Source organism: Alternaria alternata (assembly GCF_001642055.1).
Source record: "Alternaria alternata strain SRC1lrK2f unplaced genomic scaffold CC77scaffold_6, whole genome shotgun sequence".
Classification (NCBI taxonomy): domain Eukaryota; kingdom Fungi; phylum Ascomycota; class Dothideomycetes; order Pleosporales; family Pleosporaceae; genus Alternaria; species Alternaria alternata.
Window position 1 is genome coordinate 931,233 of NW_017306195.1, and position 14,397 is coordinate 945,629.

The window sequence follows — 14,397 nt, forward strand, 5'->3', positions numbered from 1 at the left end:
CTTCCTGCCTCCCGTTCTTGGGAGGCTCGATAGTATAACTGCTTGTCACAACCAACAATACTGCTGGTAGAGAAAGCTCAAGACGTGACAATGTAGCTGAAGATTGATAAGGTCAAGTGATTCATATAAACATATGTACAGTCTATGTGCACTCAAAGGTCGTGGTATATACAAAACTCCACCCGACCAAGTAGAGTCGAACCATCCCATCACAAACGCCGCGCTACCGTCATTCAATCCTCATAGGTATCATCTAATCCAAAGTAATCCCACCAAACACCAGATAGTATCATTGCTTGGACGCTTAGACCTTGGTCTCGAACATGCGCGCCTCAACATCCTTGTCGGCAAGGACAGAGTCGTTGTCAATAGCACCCTCGGTGGTACCGACATGGCTCTCACTGTAAGCATCGAGCTCACGGCCCTTGACCAAGTTAAGGTAGATGGGGTAAGACCAGGCGATCGCGAAGAAGATGAGCGGGATGCACATAGCCTTCCGGGTACCGATGTGATCAGCAACGTTGCCAAGAATGACAGGACCGACAGCACCACCGCAAACGGAGGAGACGAGGAAAGAAGCACCACGCTTGGTGTGGCGACCGAGACCACGGAGAGTAAGGGCGAAGATGATGGGGAAGATGCAAGACTCGAAGAAGAGTACAATCATCAACATGCTAAGACCTCCCCAGTTGGGACGAGTGGCGCTTCCAGTGTCGGTTCCTAAGAAAAGTCAGTATATGTCTCATATGGAGTTTGTGGTACTATGGTATCAAGCATAAGTTTTGTATGTGGAATGCTAGTCCGGGGGTGCCTCGGGTAGATCCCCGCCAATCAGAGCTGCTTATCTAAGCAGATCCGCTAGCGTGCACGTGATCTACACCCAACTCAAAGCACCCCCCTAGTAGCCCACACACAAAACTGATACCTGATACCATAATTGTACAGGGAATTCAACGAACCTATGGCTGCCGAGATGAATATCATAATAAGTGTTTGGAAAGCGAGAAGGACGTAACGGGGCTTGCCGCCATAGTACATGAGTCCAGCTGCGGCGAAACGTCCGACGGCGAAAAGAGCTTGGGCGATGGCGTAGAAGTTGGCTCCCTCGTGGTGACCCTCAGTGACCGAAAGATCGGGGCGTGCCTCCGCAAAGTAGTTGATGAAGTACGCAGCGACACCAACTTGACCAGCGACGTAGGAGAACTGAGCAGCGGTACCCCAGAAGAGAGTGTACTGCTTGCGGAGGGGCTTGTCAACGTAACCGGTAGCAGAGGTAGTCATCTCAGCTTGGTCGGCCATGTCGGAGTCGGTAATCTCAGGGATAGGAGCCTAGAGAAGTCAGTAATGTATCACATGAAGTTTGTACAGGGACATTCTTACGAAGTAGAAGATGACAGCCAGGATACCGACGAAGGCAGCAATACCAAGGTAAACCCATTGGACGGCCTCAAGAGACTTTCCATCAGTACCAACGTTCTTGAAGATGACCTGGGCAGCGAGGACAGGAGCAACGACGGAGCCGACAGCCTGAACGGACTGGGACAGCTCAAGACGGAACTCGGAGTACTTGGGAGGACCGCAGACGGCGATGTATGGGTTGGCAGATGTCTCGAGGGTAGACAGACCAGAGCCAGCAAGGAACATGGCACCGCAGAAGCCACCGAAGCTTCGCTTGACAGCCGCAGGCCAGAACATAAGAGCACCGACACAGTAGATGGAGAGACCGAGAATGAAGGTGTATCGGTAACCGAAGCGGCGGAGGAACCATCCAGAGTAGGTCAAGGGACCGATGAAGTAGGCACCGAAGTAGGCAGCTTGGAGACCAGACGACTCTCCACGAGTGATGTCAAGAGCGACTTGGAAGCGAGAGTTGAGGACATCGAGAAGACCGTAGGCAAATCCCCACATGAAGAAGAGGATAGTGACCAAGGTGACGGGAACGATGGACTGGCGCACGGTAAGAGCCGAAGCTCCGGTAACGACGCGGTTGTCGACAGACTTGCGGCGAACCTGCTCATCAACAACTTCAGCGACTGAAGGGCGACGAGCCTGTTGCTCGTGGACTTGGTCCAAGGTGGGCTCTTGCGAGCCGTTGTTTCCAAAGAAACCCATGATGAGGCGGATAGGTAAAGATTGGATTGAAGTAGATAGCCTAAGGATCAACAGATGATGTGTCTGTAGAGGCAAATCCTAGTGAGTGATGCAGGCGAAGAGCGAGAGGCTGATGCTGTTTCAATGGAGGGACACAGGGCACAATATATATCGGTCCTCCACGTCTCCCAGATACCATCCTCATGGTAAAGGTCGCGACATGGGCTGGTTCCATCCAGACTCGACAGTAGTTGGTAGCTCATCGGTAGTCCCATGCTGGCGTTGGTTGAGCGGCGTATAAGCCGGGGTGTTGGGGTAGAATGGCCTGCTAACGCATCGCCCCGTACGCTACACCCCAGTATCCGCAAATTTTCAACAGACAGTGATTCTGAATGGCTGGCTGTTCTTCGGCGCTTCAGTAGCCTGCGCTATCTCACCGAAAGTGCTGCCGGCAAACATCGGACGGGGAGCCGTTTCGACCAATCGCCGCTGGTAACAGCCAGCACTAAAGCACAGAATGGACGTGCTCCTCCGAGCGGTCCCACTTAGTTGTTGAGCCTCATGAGACAAATCCCTCGCAGATGGGGCTCAATAGCATCTCCGCGTTGCCAACCCCATGGAGAGACGTAGCGCTGAAAAAAACTGGAATGCGCTCTGTGGAGTACAATCCACACAGTGATTTAGCGATTCGCTCCAACGCTCTTAGAGGGCGCATCATCTGCACCCCGCTGTTGATCTTTCAGCGATCTGCCTGGTACGATGGCGTCAGGGTCCTTCTGCGCAGAACCTCTAGAAGGCGTTTACAAGCAATGGCAAGCGAGGCTTGTAGGGCCAGCAAGTGAACGACAAGCGATCCAGGAAGGGCTCTGGGCCGCCACCAAGCCTCCTTTGGGAACTCTACGATCCTGTCTAGCGTTGGTGCGCATCACCTCTTGGTCTTGCAGCCAGTAGCCTCTGGGCTCTACTTGGCACGGTTAGGCATAATGACATGAGGCCTTGTTGAGGCTCCTACCCGCTGGCCAGGGTGGTCTCGCATGGCCTGAAGTTTGAGGTCTGTGAGCTGTTTGGCGCGAAGCTGCATACTATACCCAAACTACAACCTATGGCTGCGCTGCGATATCGCGATATTCGACTGAAGCATTTTGGAAGCGCTCAACATGCGTGATCTTGGTTTAGATCGGCTGTACTATGCCAAATTCTTCGGCGCCTCTCCAGCTGGCAAGATCTTCATCGATGAGGCATCGACAGTGGCTTGCAAAACACTCAATCACTGGAAATGGAGGCGTCTCAGATCTCTTCGTCATAAGACGTTGATCTCGCACTTACAACTCGGATCCGCTGCATGCGACAGCCATTAACGTGCGTCATGCCTGCTCATCGTATCTTCCGCAATCAAGAGATCTCACGATAATCTTTTGTGCAACCACCACCCTCCACATCCCCATCTTCTGCTAGCAAGTCTGCCGGAATGCGAACCAGGTTCACTATCTTTCCCTCCGCGGGCACCGTCAGCTACAAGGGTGCTTGCATTACTGGGGTTGAAGCTGGGGTTGGCATCTCAACAGAGAGCTTCTAGCGTCCTTCTAGCGTGCTTCTCCGCATACTCTTCAGCAGCACGCGATACTATGGTCTAAACATGACGTGTCGTATACCGGCGCCACTCCGCATGTGTGCTCCAATTGGTCATGGGAGCGCTGGCGGGAGGTTTGTCGGAGGGAGTTGGGGCTAGGCATCGGAGGCTTCTCACGTGAACAGGTCTGGGCACCAAGCCTGGATCATGAAGGATGTCGGTTTTAGCCGTTCTGCTAACCATTAAAGGTCATAGCGACGGGAGTGATGCATTCAAACGTGCTGGTCGAGGAATATGTCGCCGCAGGTAACCGACTAGTCGGTGCCGCTTATTGCTCGTCTGGCAGATACCATGATATCGCCAATGCGTCTGGGGTGTTGATAGAGCATGGTTGGGGCACAGTCGATGCCGAATACATCGAGTCGTGCGCGCGAAGTGCCGGGCAGCCGCCTGTTGAAAGCGAAAGCGGAGCTGGACAAGGCCATTGTCTGTGTTTTGCCCCTCTCAAAACTAGTGGTGTGCTCAGACGAATGCCTTCACGCAAGGTTATGCATTGTGGGGTTATGAAGGGCGCGGAGGCGGAGTGTGTTTGGGGTATAGTCATCAAACACGCCAATTGTCCTGGGGCGCCCATTCCAATAAGTATCGACTCAACATATTGAAAGTGCGAAAAATTGCCGCAGTCTATCAACGCCTCTCAAACCTTGTGTTGTAACTGGAGTCGACAAGAGGACGGCGTTAGAAAAAAGGATCTGAGCAGAGCGAGCACCAGGAATCTTCTTGACCCTAGCATGATACACATCAGGGACTACGAGTATCATCAGGCCAAGAATGATCGATCATGAATGAACTCGATGTCAGAAAGAGGAGAAGGACGTCAAAACAGTGCAACAGTCTGAAGAAGAACTCACGATGCATACCTGAATGAGTAGATACCCAACCAGACTACCCACCTTTCACAACATACTCTTCACCTAACGTAAATCCGCCTAGTATATTCTTCAATCCCTCATCATAGTCTGGCTGCACATCCCTCCCCTCCTCATCCAGATTTCCCAGGTAATCCGTAATATCTCTCCCATCAAACTCTCTCACTTCAAATCCATTCCCCATGAAAGCCCACATATTCGCATTCCAATACTCAATTTCGAAATCCTCATACCTCGGACTTTCCATCATCTTCAAAAAGTGAAGTCGCGAGCCTGGCCAAATCGCTGCTTGTCCATCCGTCTTCCCTTGCTTGAACCACGACCGGCAGGGTGAAGTCCACGCTGTGCGTTGTAGGAAAAGATCAGCGTGTTGACGAAATTGGACTGAAGGTGCGAGTTTAGGTGTGAGGGACTTGATGTTCTCGACCTGAAATTTTGTAATGGCGGAGAAAATGTAGCGGGTCCATTGTTCGATCAACGGCATGAAGGAACCGTGACCTAGAGGGCCATATGGGCCGCAGAAAGAAAACGTGTTGGGAAATGTGGGAATCCCAACGCTCAGGTAAGATGTCACGCCTTTCTCGGGACTCCAGAGATCGCGGAGATCATGACCATTGGCTATGAAAGGAAAGCGCGGGAGCCAGGAGGTGTCGAAGCCGGTCGCGCAGATTATTACATCGACAGGGTGGTGGGTACCTTCGAGGTCCGTAAAGCCATTAGCTGTTATGGAGCCGATTGGATCGGTGAAGATGGTTGCATTGGGTGCAACGAGCGCTTCAAGATACCCTGGTGCTGGTGTGGGACGACGACACCCTGGATTGAAGTTCTTGGGTATCATTTTCTCGACGAGACGGGAGTCGTTGTTGAGTTTGTTGCGCATCTCCGTGTCTGCGTATTCGCGGGCTAGACGGGCTTCTTCGCTACCTTTGATGATGAATTTGAAGCGCTGATTGAGCTCGTTTTCAATCTGCTTGCGGTATTCGAGATATTTCTTGGGGTTCTCTTCGAGGTATTTGAGCTGTTCCCTGCTATCTGGGAGACATTAGTACTCTTCAATAACTGTTTGGATAGAAGGACACACATCGGAAATTTGCTCCGTTCTTTCCTGCCCAGGTTTGTGCGAAGCCTGCGGTAATCCATATCGGAGATCGTACCCAATGGTAAAGATGCTGAACCTTTTGCTGTATGGCCGCGACAATCTGCACGCCCGAGCTCCCAGCACCAATAACCGCTACTCGCTTGTTGGAGAGTTCGTATCCTTCTTCGTAATTGGCAGAGTGCATGAGCTTGCCTTTGAAGTCTTTCAAACCTGGTATCTCTGGCCACTTCCAGTTGTTCAGTACGCCTCCGGCGTTGATGAAGAACTCGGCACTGTCTTCAAACACGACGTCTTTTTCCAAATCACGAACTCGACACCGCCACAGACCAGCTGCACCATCCCACTCGACATGCTCTAAGCGGTGCCGCAGCTTAATATATTTGGCAATAAAGTCGTTTTCGCGCTCGATCGACTTCAGATATTCCCATATTTCAGGAGAATACGAATAATAATGCGACCAGAGCTTGATCTTCCATGAGAATTGGTAGTTGACGGATGGAATATCGCAAGCACATCCAGGATACCGGTTTTCGAGCCACGTACCACCAACGTCGCGGTTCTTCTCGTAGCACACCATTTCCAGGCCCTCCATCTCTTCCTCAGCCTTCTTGAAGAAGTTTAGGGACGATGCACCTGCGCCCATGAGGATGACTTTGACCTTCCTCTTCGTGCCCATGGGTTGCTCATTGATCCGGTAGCCATTTTGGTCCGTTTCTGGAGGGAGTTGGTCGCGGACTTTTATGTTCTCGTCAGCAGCATTGCCAGGGGCTGCGTACAGTGATTTTGGTGGATCTGACTGGATGCCCATGTCGAAATGTTGATGACTTGATGAATCGGAGAGAGTAAGCTTATCAGCCACCCGTGCAACAGTGTTTTGATTTTAACAGCAAGAGCGCCATATCATATAAAGGTGCTATTGTCAGACCTCGGAAATAGCAGCGTGGAGGCGGAGATGGTGACAGCATCGCCAGCAGCACTGCGGGGTAAGTGTTGAGTACGAAGTACCTGACACGAGCTTCGCATCGCACTCGATGCTCATGAACACTGTCTTGAGTGCACAAATTCATTTGCTGGCGCGTGACTTCTCGTAGTGCGGCGCATTCCTGTGACCAGTCCAGGCGGTTCATGAAAAATGATGCACCAGCCGCCTAGAGCAGAAAAGTGACAGCGCGTGCGCACATCGCAATGTCATCAGTTGCAAAGGATGAAGGATGCTTAGCAGAAGAGGGTCGCCAAAAGTGCGGAAAATAAAGATTTGGGGGCGATTAAGGCTGCCATGATGCGAGATGATGATACGAGGTCAGGCACAATTCCGCTCGGTAGCTCTTGGCTCCGTTAATACTTGGACTGTTGGTGACCGCAACGCCGCAAACAAGCCCTAGCCGTCCTCCCACCACGTCTAATCTCACCATCGCCATTGCGGAGCACTGTGTTTCTGTATTCTGATATTACGGACCCCTCGCAGCGTCACTCGGCGGCCCGTCCACGACGCTACAGCCAGGCAAAACACGCTTGACGATTCGCTCGACAGCTGCCACCTACGCACAGGCAAGGGCTACCCGTCGCTCATTCCCAGACATCGCCAGAGACATTCTCGGCCAGCGCATGCGAGCGCACTCGATAATACGAGTCGCAGAGTCGTCTTCTGTCTTCCTTCACCCTCGCACTGGCTAGGTTGCTGGACTCCTACGCTCAGCTCAGCGGCCCCGGTCATGGTGCCCGCGCAACTCGGTCAGATAGCCTCGTGAATGACGCTTCCTACCGCACCGACACCCACCGCGCCTTCCTAGGCCTCTTCGTGCCTTCCCGCCGTCATGTCTTACTACGGAAACGGCCAGAACTACTACAACCCAAACATCCCTCACTCCAATGTGGGCGCCCAAGGCCAATATCAGGACCCCTACAACCGCCGCACGCCAAGCCAAGATAATGGCGATGCCGCCAATGGAGCGCCCGCTGGCTACGGGCATGTCCAGCAGCTCGACAGGCGCAACAGCATCGCCGCCCGCCAGAACGACGAGCTGTTCATAGGCGCCAACAGCTCCCCGCAGCTGTCTCAGGGCCCAATGTCGCCGACCACGGGCGGATATGGGGGTAGTTATGGCTACCAGCGGGGGCAGCAGCAGCAGCAGGCATACAACCCCCAGAACTACAATACGCAGCCCATAGCTCTGCCCAATCCCCAGCACTACGGCGGCGTGAGCAACCGCACCTTCGCGCCTCCCGTCTCTGTCTCGGCCTCGCACCAGCCCTACAACCCAGCTGCCTACGCTGACAGCAACATCGCGCCTACCAATTCCGCGCCGTATGGCTTTTCGCCTACTTCTCCCACCGCCTCATACCATTCGCCTTCGATATACCAGAATTCCCAATTTGGACGAGCACCCTCTGTCCAGAGTCGCGTGTCAGCTTACTCAACGCCAGCGCCACCACCGCTGCCAGCTCCTCCAGGCAGTGCGCAATCGGTCGGTGACGACTGGGGCGCCTACCCAAACCGACGACCCTCGAACGCATCTTCGGGGTATTACTCCTCGACCGCTTCGCATGCCCCTCTCCCCTCTCCACCGACCTACGATACTGGCTATGGCTCACAGCGCGGTGACAGATATACCTCCATGTCCGGCAATGCCCTCCCACCTACGCCCGAGGTCCCTCTGCATGGCTCGCCCCAGCGAACAAACACAGTCTCCTCGCGGCCGCTGCCCCCACCACCCCACGAGTCCGACAGCGACGAATACTTCTCACCGCAGAACGGGGGCTATCAAGACGAATTGTTCAACGACGTTATGAATATGACCGCTGGCGGCGCCCAGGTTCAGCAAACAAACGGCCAGTACTATAGCGAGTCCTCGGGCAGGAACGGCACAAACGGCGTGCAGCCTGGACGTGAAACTTACGCTAGTGATGAGAGCGATGTGGAAGCAGCTGCTGGTCTGGCTGCACTCCAGATGGCCGAGGAACAAGAGAGAGCAGACGAAGCTCGCAGGGCTAGCGGTGGCACCGGCCTGTTCAGCAACTACACATCGTTACATTCTCCTCAGATGCCCGCCGAACCAATGCGACAAGAAAGCGCAAGCGACAGCGACTACGTGGGTATGGACGTTGGTACATACGGTGGCGGATTCACGCCGTCTTTCAACTATGGCGGGGATCCAAGCCAGCTGGCAGCGGGGGGAAGCCATACAGCATCAACCTCAGGCTCGCAACGACGGTCCGACCCTCCCAACGACGACTACGACCCGATCCATCCCTTCCCATCCTTCTCGAGCAATGCGCGCGTTGACACATTCGGTACCGGTGGTCTGGAAGAGCCTAGCGCACGCCGGCGGAGCTACGACGAAGGCGATGAGGTCACACTCATGGATAGCGCATCTACCCTCTCTGGCTCTACACTCATGGGTCCATCAGCGGTGATGCCAGGCGAGCCACCAGACATGTTCTATCATCCGGGCATATCGAACCGGCCTCTGCCACCACCACCAGTAAACACCGGCAGGGGTTCAAGATTGAATCACCAAAGCAACAGCTCGACTGGATCCGGGTCGTACGAATACTGGCGTAACGCTCCAAATACACAGCGTTCTTACCCGGTGGATCCAAACGCTATGCACATGATATCTCCTACTGGAGCTCCCGTTCCCCGCTCGACTTCTCTTCTACAGCACAGCAACGCTCGGGATGCCATTCCCTTGCCGCGATCAAAGACAGACGCCGAACAAGGTCACAGACCTCGAGCTGCTGGCAACCGAAACACCTTCTATGGCGGTGCCATGGACAGCGACGGCAACACCCTTACCCCTGGCAGCGCTGAAGCCGTGGCCATCGATCTACCTACCATCCCAGCCGGCAAGCGATTCAATCCCGCCAAGCTCTCTAGTATCGACTTCAAGAAATGCACTGAGCCTTGGGCACTTAGCTCGATCATCTCATGGCTCAAGAATATGACCGAAGGCGAGAACGACCTTAAGGAGGGCCCAATACAAGAAGGTCTCATCGCGCTCTTCACTCACAAAGTTCCCACCATGAACATTGCGGATGCCGAGACGCTCAGTAGCCGGGTAGTGTCTGAGATGTACAAAGCAGGCACACTTGTGCACGAGGAAGAATGGCTTAGGTTCTCGACCGCAAGCATGACTGGTGTGATATTCCAGCTCACTGGCGCGGGCTGCTATGCACCTATGCTGCACACGCATGCGAGTCCAGGCCGATGCTACTCGCACCACTGCCAACGGACACTTAAGAAGATCGATCTACATGCCCCCTCCGCTGCACCTCGTTCAGAAGACTGGGCCACGTTCTACAAGTTGAAGAAAGAAGACATTGAAGGGGCAAACAAGAAGGAAATCGAACGTCAGAATATTCTGCACGAAATCGTCCAGGGTGAGGACAAATACATGAATCGACTCGATGTCTTACGACACTTGTACCGCGACAGACTACAGTCTGCTCAGCCACCGGTCATTTCCCCCAAGAGGGTCAACAGGTTCATCCACGATGTTTTCAGCAAGGTAGACGCTGTACGAAAAGCGAACGAAGACCACCTCCTCCCGCAAATAAAATACCGCCAACAAGAGCAAGGACCATGGATAGTAGGGTTCAGCGACATCTTCCGCGAGTGGATCCGAAAAGCAAAACAGGCCTACATCGAATACGCAGCAGCTTTTCCATATGCATCCTTCCTTGTTCGACAGGAAGCGGACCGAAACATACTGTTCCGCACCTTCTTGGATGATGCCCAGAAGCACAAACTTTCTGAGAAATTGGGGTGGGACACTTATCTGAAGGGCCCCATCGACAGGCTGCAGCGCTATGGTCTTCTCATCGACACGGTAATCAAATATTCGACTGTGGACAATGAGGAAAAACGAAACCTCCAGATAGCCAAAGACGAGATCAAAGCCGTGACTTTGGAGTGCGACAGCCGTGTAGCAGAAATGGGCCGAAAAGTCAGCCTTACCGACCTGCAGGCCAAACTGATCCTGCGCCCAGGTATGCAGCGAGTAGAGCTCAACCTGGATCACCTGGGACGAGAACTCATTTTCCGAGGTGATCTGCAGAGGATGGGAGGCAGTCGGTTCAACTGGCTTGAGACCCATGCATTGCTATTTGATCACTACTTGGTACTAGCAAAGACAGTTGCTTTCCGAGAAGCAGACGGCGTCACCAAGTCTGAGAAGTATGACGTGTCAAGATTACCGATTCCCATGGATTTACTAGTACTTGAGAGCGAAGACGATGACCCCGTTGTGCGCTCTACCATGAAGGGTATATCTACCGTCACTACAGTCTCAGGACGAGTCGGTTCTGGGGTCGCCACAAGAATCAACAACAGCCCTGTACCCGGTGGTCTGCAACACACTAACACCTCCAACTCACTTGGGTCGAACAACACCAGCGGGTCCGGGAAGACTATGGTCAACGTCGCCTCAAACGATTCTACAAGAGACGAGAAGATCTTGTATCCATTCCGGGTAAAACACTTGGGCAAGGAGACTTACACTCTGTATGCACCATCAGCATCAAATCGTGCTGAGTGGTGCGACAAGCTCATCATTGCGAAGACACGGCATGCAGCTGCTCTATTCGCTCAGAACGCCGAACCTTTCAAGTTGCGTGTCATGGCTGATGCGGCCTTCGCATACGACAGCGCGATGCCATCGCAACGAGCTATAACTATCAAGGGAACACCGCTCGATCGCGCAGTCGACGATGTGGAGAAGCTTTTCGTCAACGTTGGGCGGCCCGTACCCATCTGCCGCGCCCGAGTAAATTGTGCAACAGCATTCAGCCAACCTTATGGCAAGCACATGATAGCCGTCGGTACAGACATTGGAGTTTATGTATCGGAGTTTGATAACCCCAGAGGCTGGTCTAAGGTAGGCGTTGTCTTGACAACTTGGTGATATTATGCTAATAATCACAGGCAATCCAAGTACCACGTGTGACGCAGATAGCCGTCTTGGAACAATTCAGCTTGATGCTGCTCATCTCCGATAAAGCACTGATAGCATACCATCTCGATGCCGTATGCCCAGTAAGCGGCGTGGCTCCCTCAAACGATTCTACACGGCGAGCACCCCAAAAGCTGTCGGGTGCGCGCGACATCGGCTTCTTTGCCACTGGCGTAATGAAAGACAGGACCTTAGTGTTCTACAAAAAGCGCGACGGTATTTCGTCGACCTTCAAGGTCCTTGAACCTGTCTACCAAAAGTCAACCGAGAAGAAGTCCAGAATATGGAAGTCAGGACGCACGGAGTTCTTCCGCGAATACGACGAATTTTACATTCCAGCCGAGTGCTACACAATCAACCTCTTCCACTCATCGCTCGCTATCTCCACAGCCAAAGGCTTTGAGGTGCTCACCCTCGACAAGAAGCAGCCGTGGTCCGTACCGGATCTGAAGCAATCCCATGTTGCCACCATCGCCTCGCGATTGCAGAACCAGAATCCTCTGGGTATGTTCCGTCTTTCCGATCAAGAATTCCTTCTTTGCTACGAAGAGTGCGCCGTGTACATCAATAAGAACGGTGACATTTCACGATCCGTCATCATGGAGTTTGTTGGTAAAGCGAAATCCGCCGCGATGTACGGACCCTACGTCCTCCTGTTCGATCCCGACTTTGTCGAGATCAGGAACGCACAAAATGGTCGTCTACGCCAAGTCATTGCTGGACGCGACGTCAAGTGTCTTGACGACGGACTCAGCGGAGGTTCGAGTCACAACAGGACGGTCAAGTTGAGTTTGCAGCATCCGCAACACGAGAGGAGCCAGGTTGTCGTTGAGCTTGTGCTTAATGAAGGGCAGAAGGAGTAAGGAGAGGATTATATACGGATATTCGGATGGTTTGCTGTGCAGCACTATAATTTCTACGGCGATACAACACGCTGCATGTACAGTGAGCAGGTGGAGTTACGGAGTCAGAACCTTGGGAGGCTGGCTATGGCTAACGCCCGGGTGTGACGCGATAAGCTTCGGGCGACTTGGCGCTCTTTTTTGCATATTCTTAGGCTATTGTTCTTGTTCTTGTTCGCGCGAAGGATACCTGATTCGTTTTTGTGGATGTTTTGGTCTTGTGGGTGGCTAGTTGTGCATGTATTGATGACGTCCGTGTGTCGAAACTTGCGGTCGAGCTTAGATAGTTGAATATGGTGATTACTTTACCATAGCATAGATTTAGCTCTCGACATACTGCTGCGCAACATTTTCTCGCTCAACCTTCCTCTCTATCCGCCGACAACTAGGATACATATCGCGGCGCAGCATATTAGCTTTGTTTTACTTCAGATGATACACATCAATACCTATCTTGACCTGCTTTTCTGTAGGCCATAAAAGAGGTCGCAGGCTTGAACGAATCGCTTGGTTGCTGCAGGGTCGATAGTGCGGTCCGCGCCGTAATACAACAGGAAATCGCCGTGCCGCGTGACACGTTGTGACCATCCAAAGCCAAACAGAATCCATGCTAGGAAGAGTGCAGTACATTCATCCCAACGAGGTCACTTCGAGGTACCCCACTGTCAAGCATAGGTACCATACAAGATGGAGAGGCTGCAATCTAGTTGAGGAACCAATGTAACTTTGTCATGTCGGGAACTTGGGATTGGGAACGATGCACGGTATGTGGTGCTATTCTGAAAGATTGAATACCGACTAAACAAGATTCAGAGCAACTGTCTCTCATACACAGTCGCAAACCCGGGTTTCTACGATGAGCTGAGCTGTATCGCCAGCGACTTCTACTGCATGTGCAGAGAAGTGGCGTGGGTTGAACGACTAGTCAATGGCGATGTTACACCACTGGCGTGCATCTCAGAGAATTGCGCAGAGCCCGCAAAGATAGGTATTGCCGTGAACTCTCAGTAGTGCATCTAGAAGCTGGCTGACTTTTTATAGCCTTCGCTGCCTCCGTTTCGCTCGAGTGCAGTAACCATGGTCTCGATATTGATACACTGATCGCAACGGACAACATACTCCTGACTTATTTTGATGCGCAACCAGCATCCACATCCGTGTCTCCACTGTCTACGAGCCCAACGGAAGCATCTACGTCCGCGTTTGTTCCCACGACTTCCTCGATGCTTACGATTACACGACCTTCGACTGGACAGCCAGTTTCCACACAATTAGCCGCCGAAGGCGCGAATACGAAAAGCGAAGGGCTCGGTGCGGCCGCGACAGGGGGACTCGCTGCCGGGATTACAGTTGCTGGTCTTGCAGTAATCGCACTGATAGCATGGTTCGTCATCCGCAAGAGACGTAAAGCAGCTCAAAATAGGGAAACGCCTGTGGTGTCGTCAATGCAACCAGATAGCTCCAATGAGAAAACGGACTACGATCCTCACCAGAACCACGAACCTACCCACGAATTACAAGGAGATGATCCGCCCACCATGTATAGTCACACAAGCAATCGGATGTCTGAACTTGACTCAATACGGCCTCCGTCAGAACTCGATTTGACCAGTCCAATATCTGAGCTCAGTTCGAATCAAACGGATCACGATCGTTGGTCGGCCAACACGCCCATGCCAACAAGTCCTTCAAGCCTTCCGGATGTGCAAGAGGATGAAGAAACGATTTCGATCTCGCAACCTGGTAGGTTCAGCCATATCCGGACTGCGAGGGCTTCGAAAAGCCATCGACGGTTTAGCTCTGTCTAGCCTTGTGTTCGATATTCGTGGCGATACTGCTCTTGGGGGATGCTGAG

General features: G+C 52.9%; 5 protein-coding genes across 5 annotated transcripts; 3 read left to right on the forward strand and 2 right to left on the reverse strand.

The window, feature by feature from the left end:
• Positions 1 to 111: 111 nt before the first annotated feature.
• On the reverse strand, positions 112 to 2,583 carry CC77DRAFT_985257 (glucose/galactose transporter). The gene is made up of 3 exons (XM_018536192.1): positions 1,381 to 2,583; positions 960 to 1,329; positions 112 to 720 (listed from the first exon to the last, which is right to left on the reverse strand). Exons 1-3 carry the CDS (start codon positions 2,110 to 2,112, stop codon positions 305 to 307), a joined length of 1,518 nt encoding a protein of 505 aa, XP_018388129.1. The 5' UTR covers positions 2,113 to 2,583; the 3' UTR covers positions 112 to 304.
• CC77DRAFT_744373 (hypothetical protein) lies at positions 2,239 to 2,745 on the forward strand. Its single transcript, XM_018533032.1, has one exon. It carries the CDS (start codon positions 2,365 to 2,367, stop codon positions 2,638 to 2,640), a length of 276 nt encoding a protein of 91 aa, XP_018388130.1. The 5' UTR covers positions 2,239 to 2,364; the 3' UTR covers positions 2,641 to 2,745.
• Positions 2,746 to 4,186: 1,441 nt separating this feature from the next.
• Positions 4,187 to 6,945, reverse strand: CC77DRAFT_959097 (FAD/NAD(P)-binding domain-containing protein). Its single transcript, XM_018535561.1, has 2 exons — positions 5,672 to 6,945; positions 4,187 to 5,622 (listed from the first exon to the last, which is right to left on the reverse strand). The coding sequence occupies exons 1-2, from the start codon at positions 6,495 to 6,497 to the stop codon at positions 4,607 to 4,609; spliced, it is 1,842 nt and encodes a 613-aa protein (XP_018388131.1). The 5' UTR covers positions 6,498 to 6,945; the 3' UTR covers positions 4,187 to 4,606.
• Positions 6,946 to 7,029: 84 nt separating this feature from the next.
• Positions 7,030 to 12,961, forward strand: CC77DRAFT_959100 (hypothetical protein). Its single transcript, XM_018535562.1, has 2 exons — positions 7,030 to 11,565; positions 11,613 to 12,961. The coding sequence occupies exons 1-2, from the start codon at positions 7,504 to 7,506 to the stop codon at positions 12,501 to 12,503; spliced, it is 4,953 nt and encodes a 1,650-aa protein (XP_018388132.1). The 5' UTR covers positions 7,030 to 7,503; the 3' UTR covers positions 12,504 to 12,961.
• A 312-nt stretch (positions 12,962 to 13,273) lies between these two features.
• CC77DRAFT_1007204 (hypothetical protein) lies at positions 13,274 to 14,350 on the forward strand (the record flags this gene model as incomplete). The annotated part of the gene is made up of 3 exons (XM_018523466.1): positions 13,274 to 13,306; positions 13,356 to 13,530; positions 13,584 to 14,350. 3 exons carry the CDS (start codon positions 13,274 to 13,276, stop codon positions 14,348 to 14,350), a joined length of 975 nt encoding a protein of 324 aa, XP_018388133.1.
• Between the last annotated feature and the right edge of the window lie 47 nt (positions 14,351 to 14,397).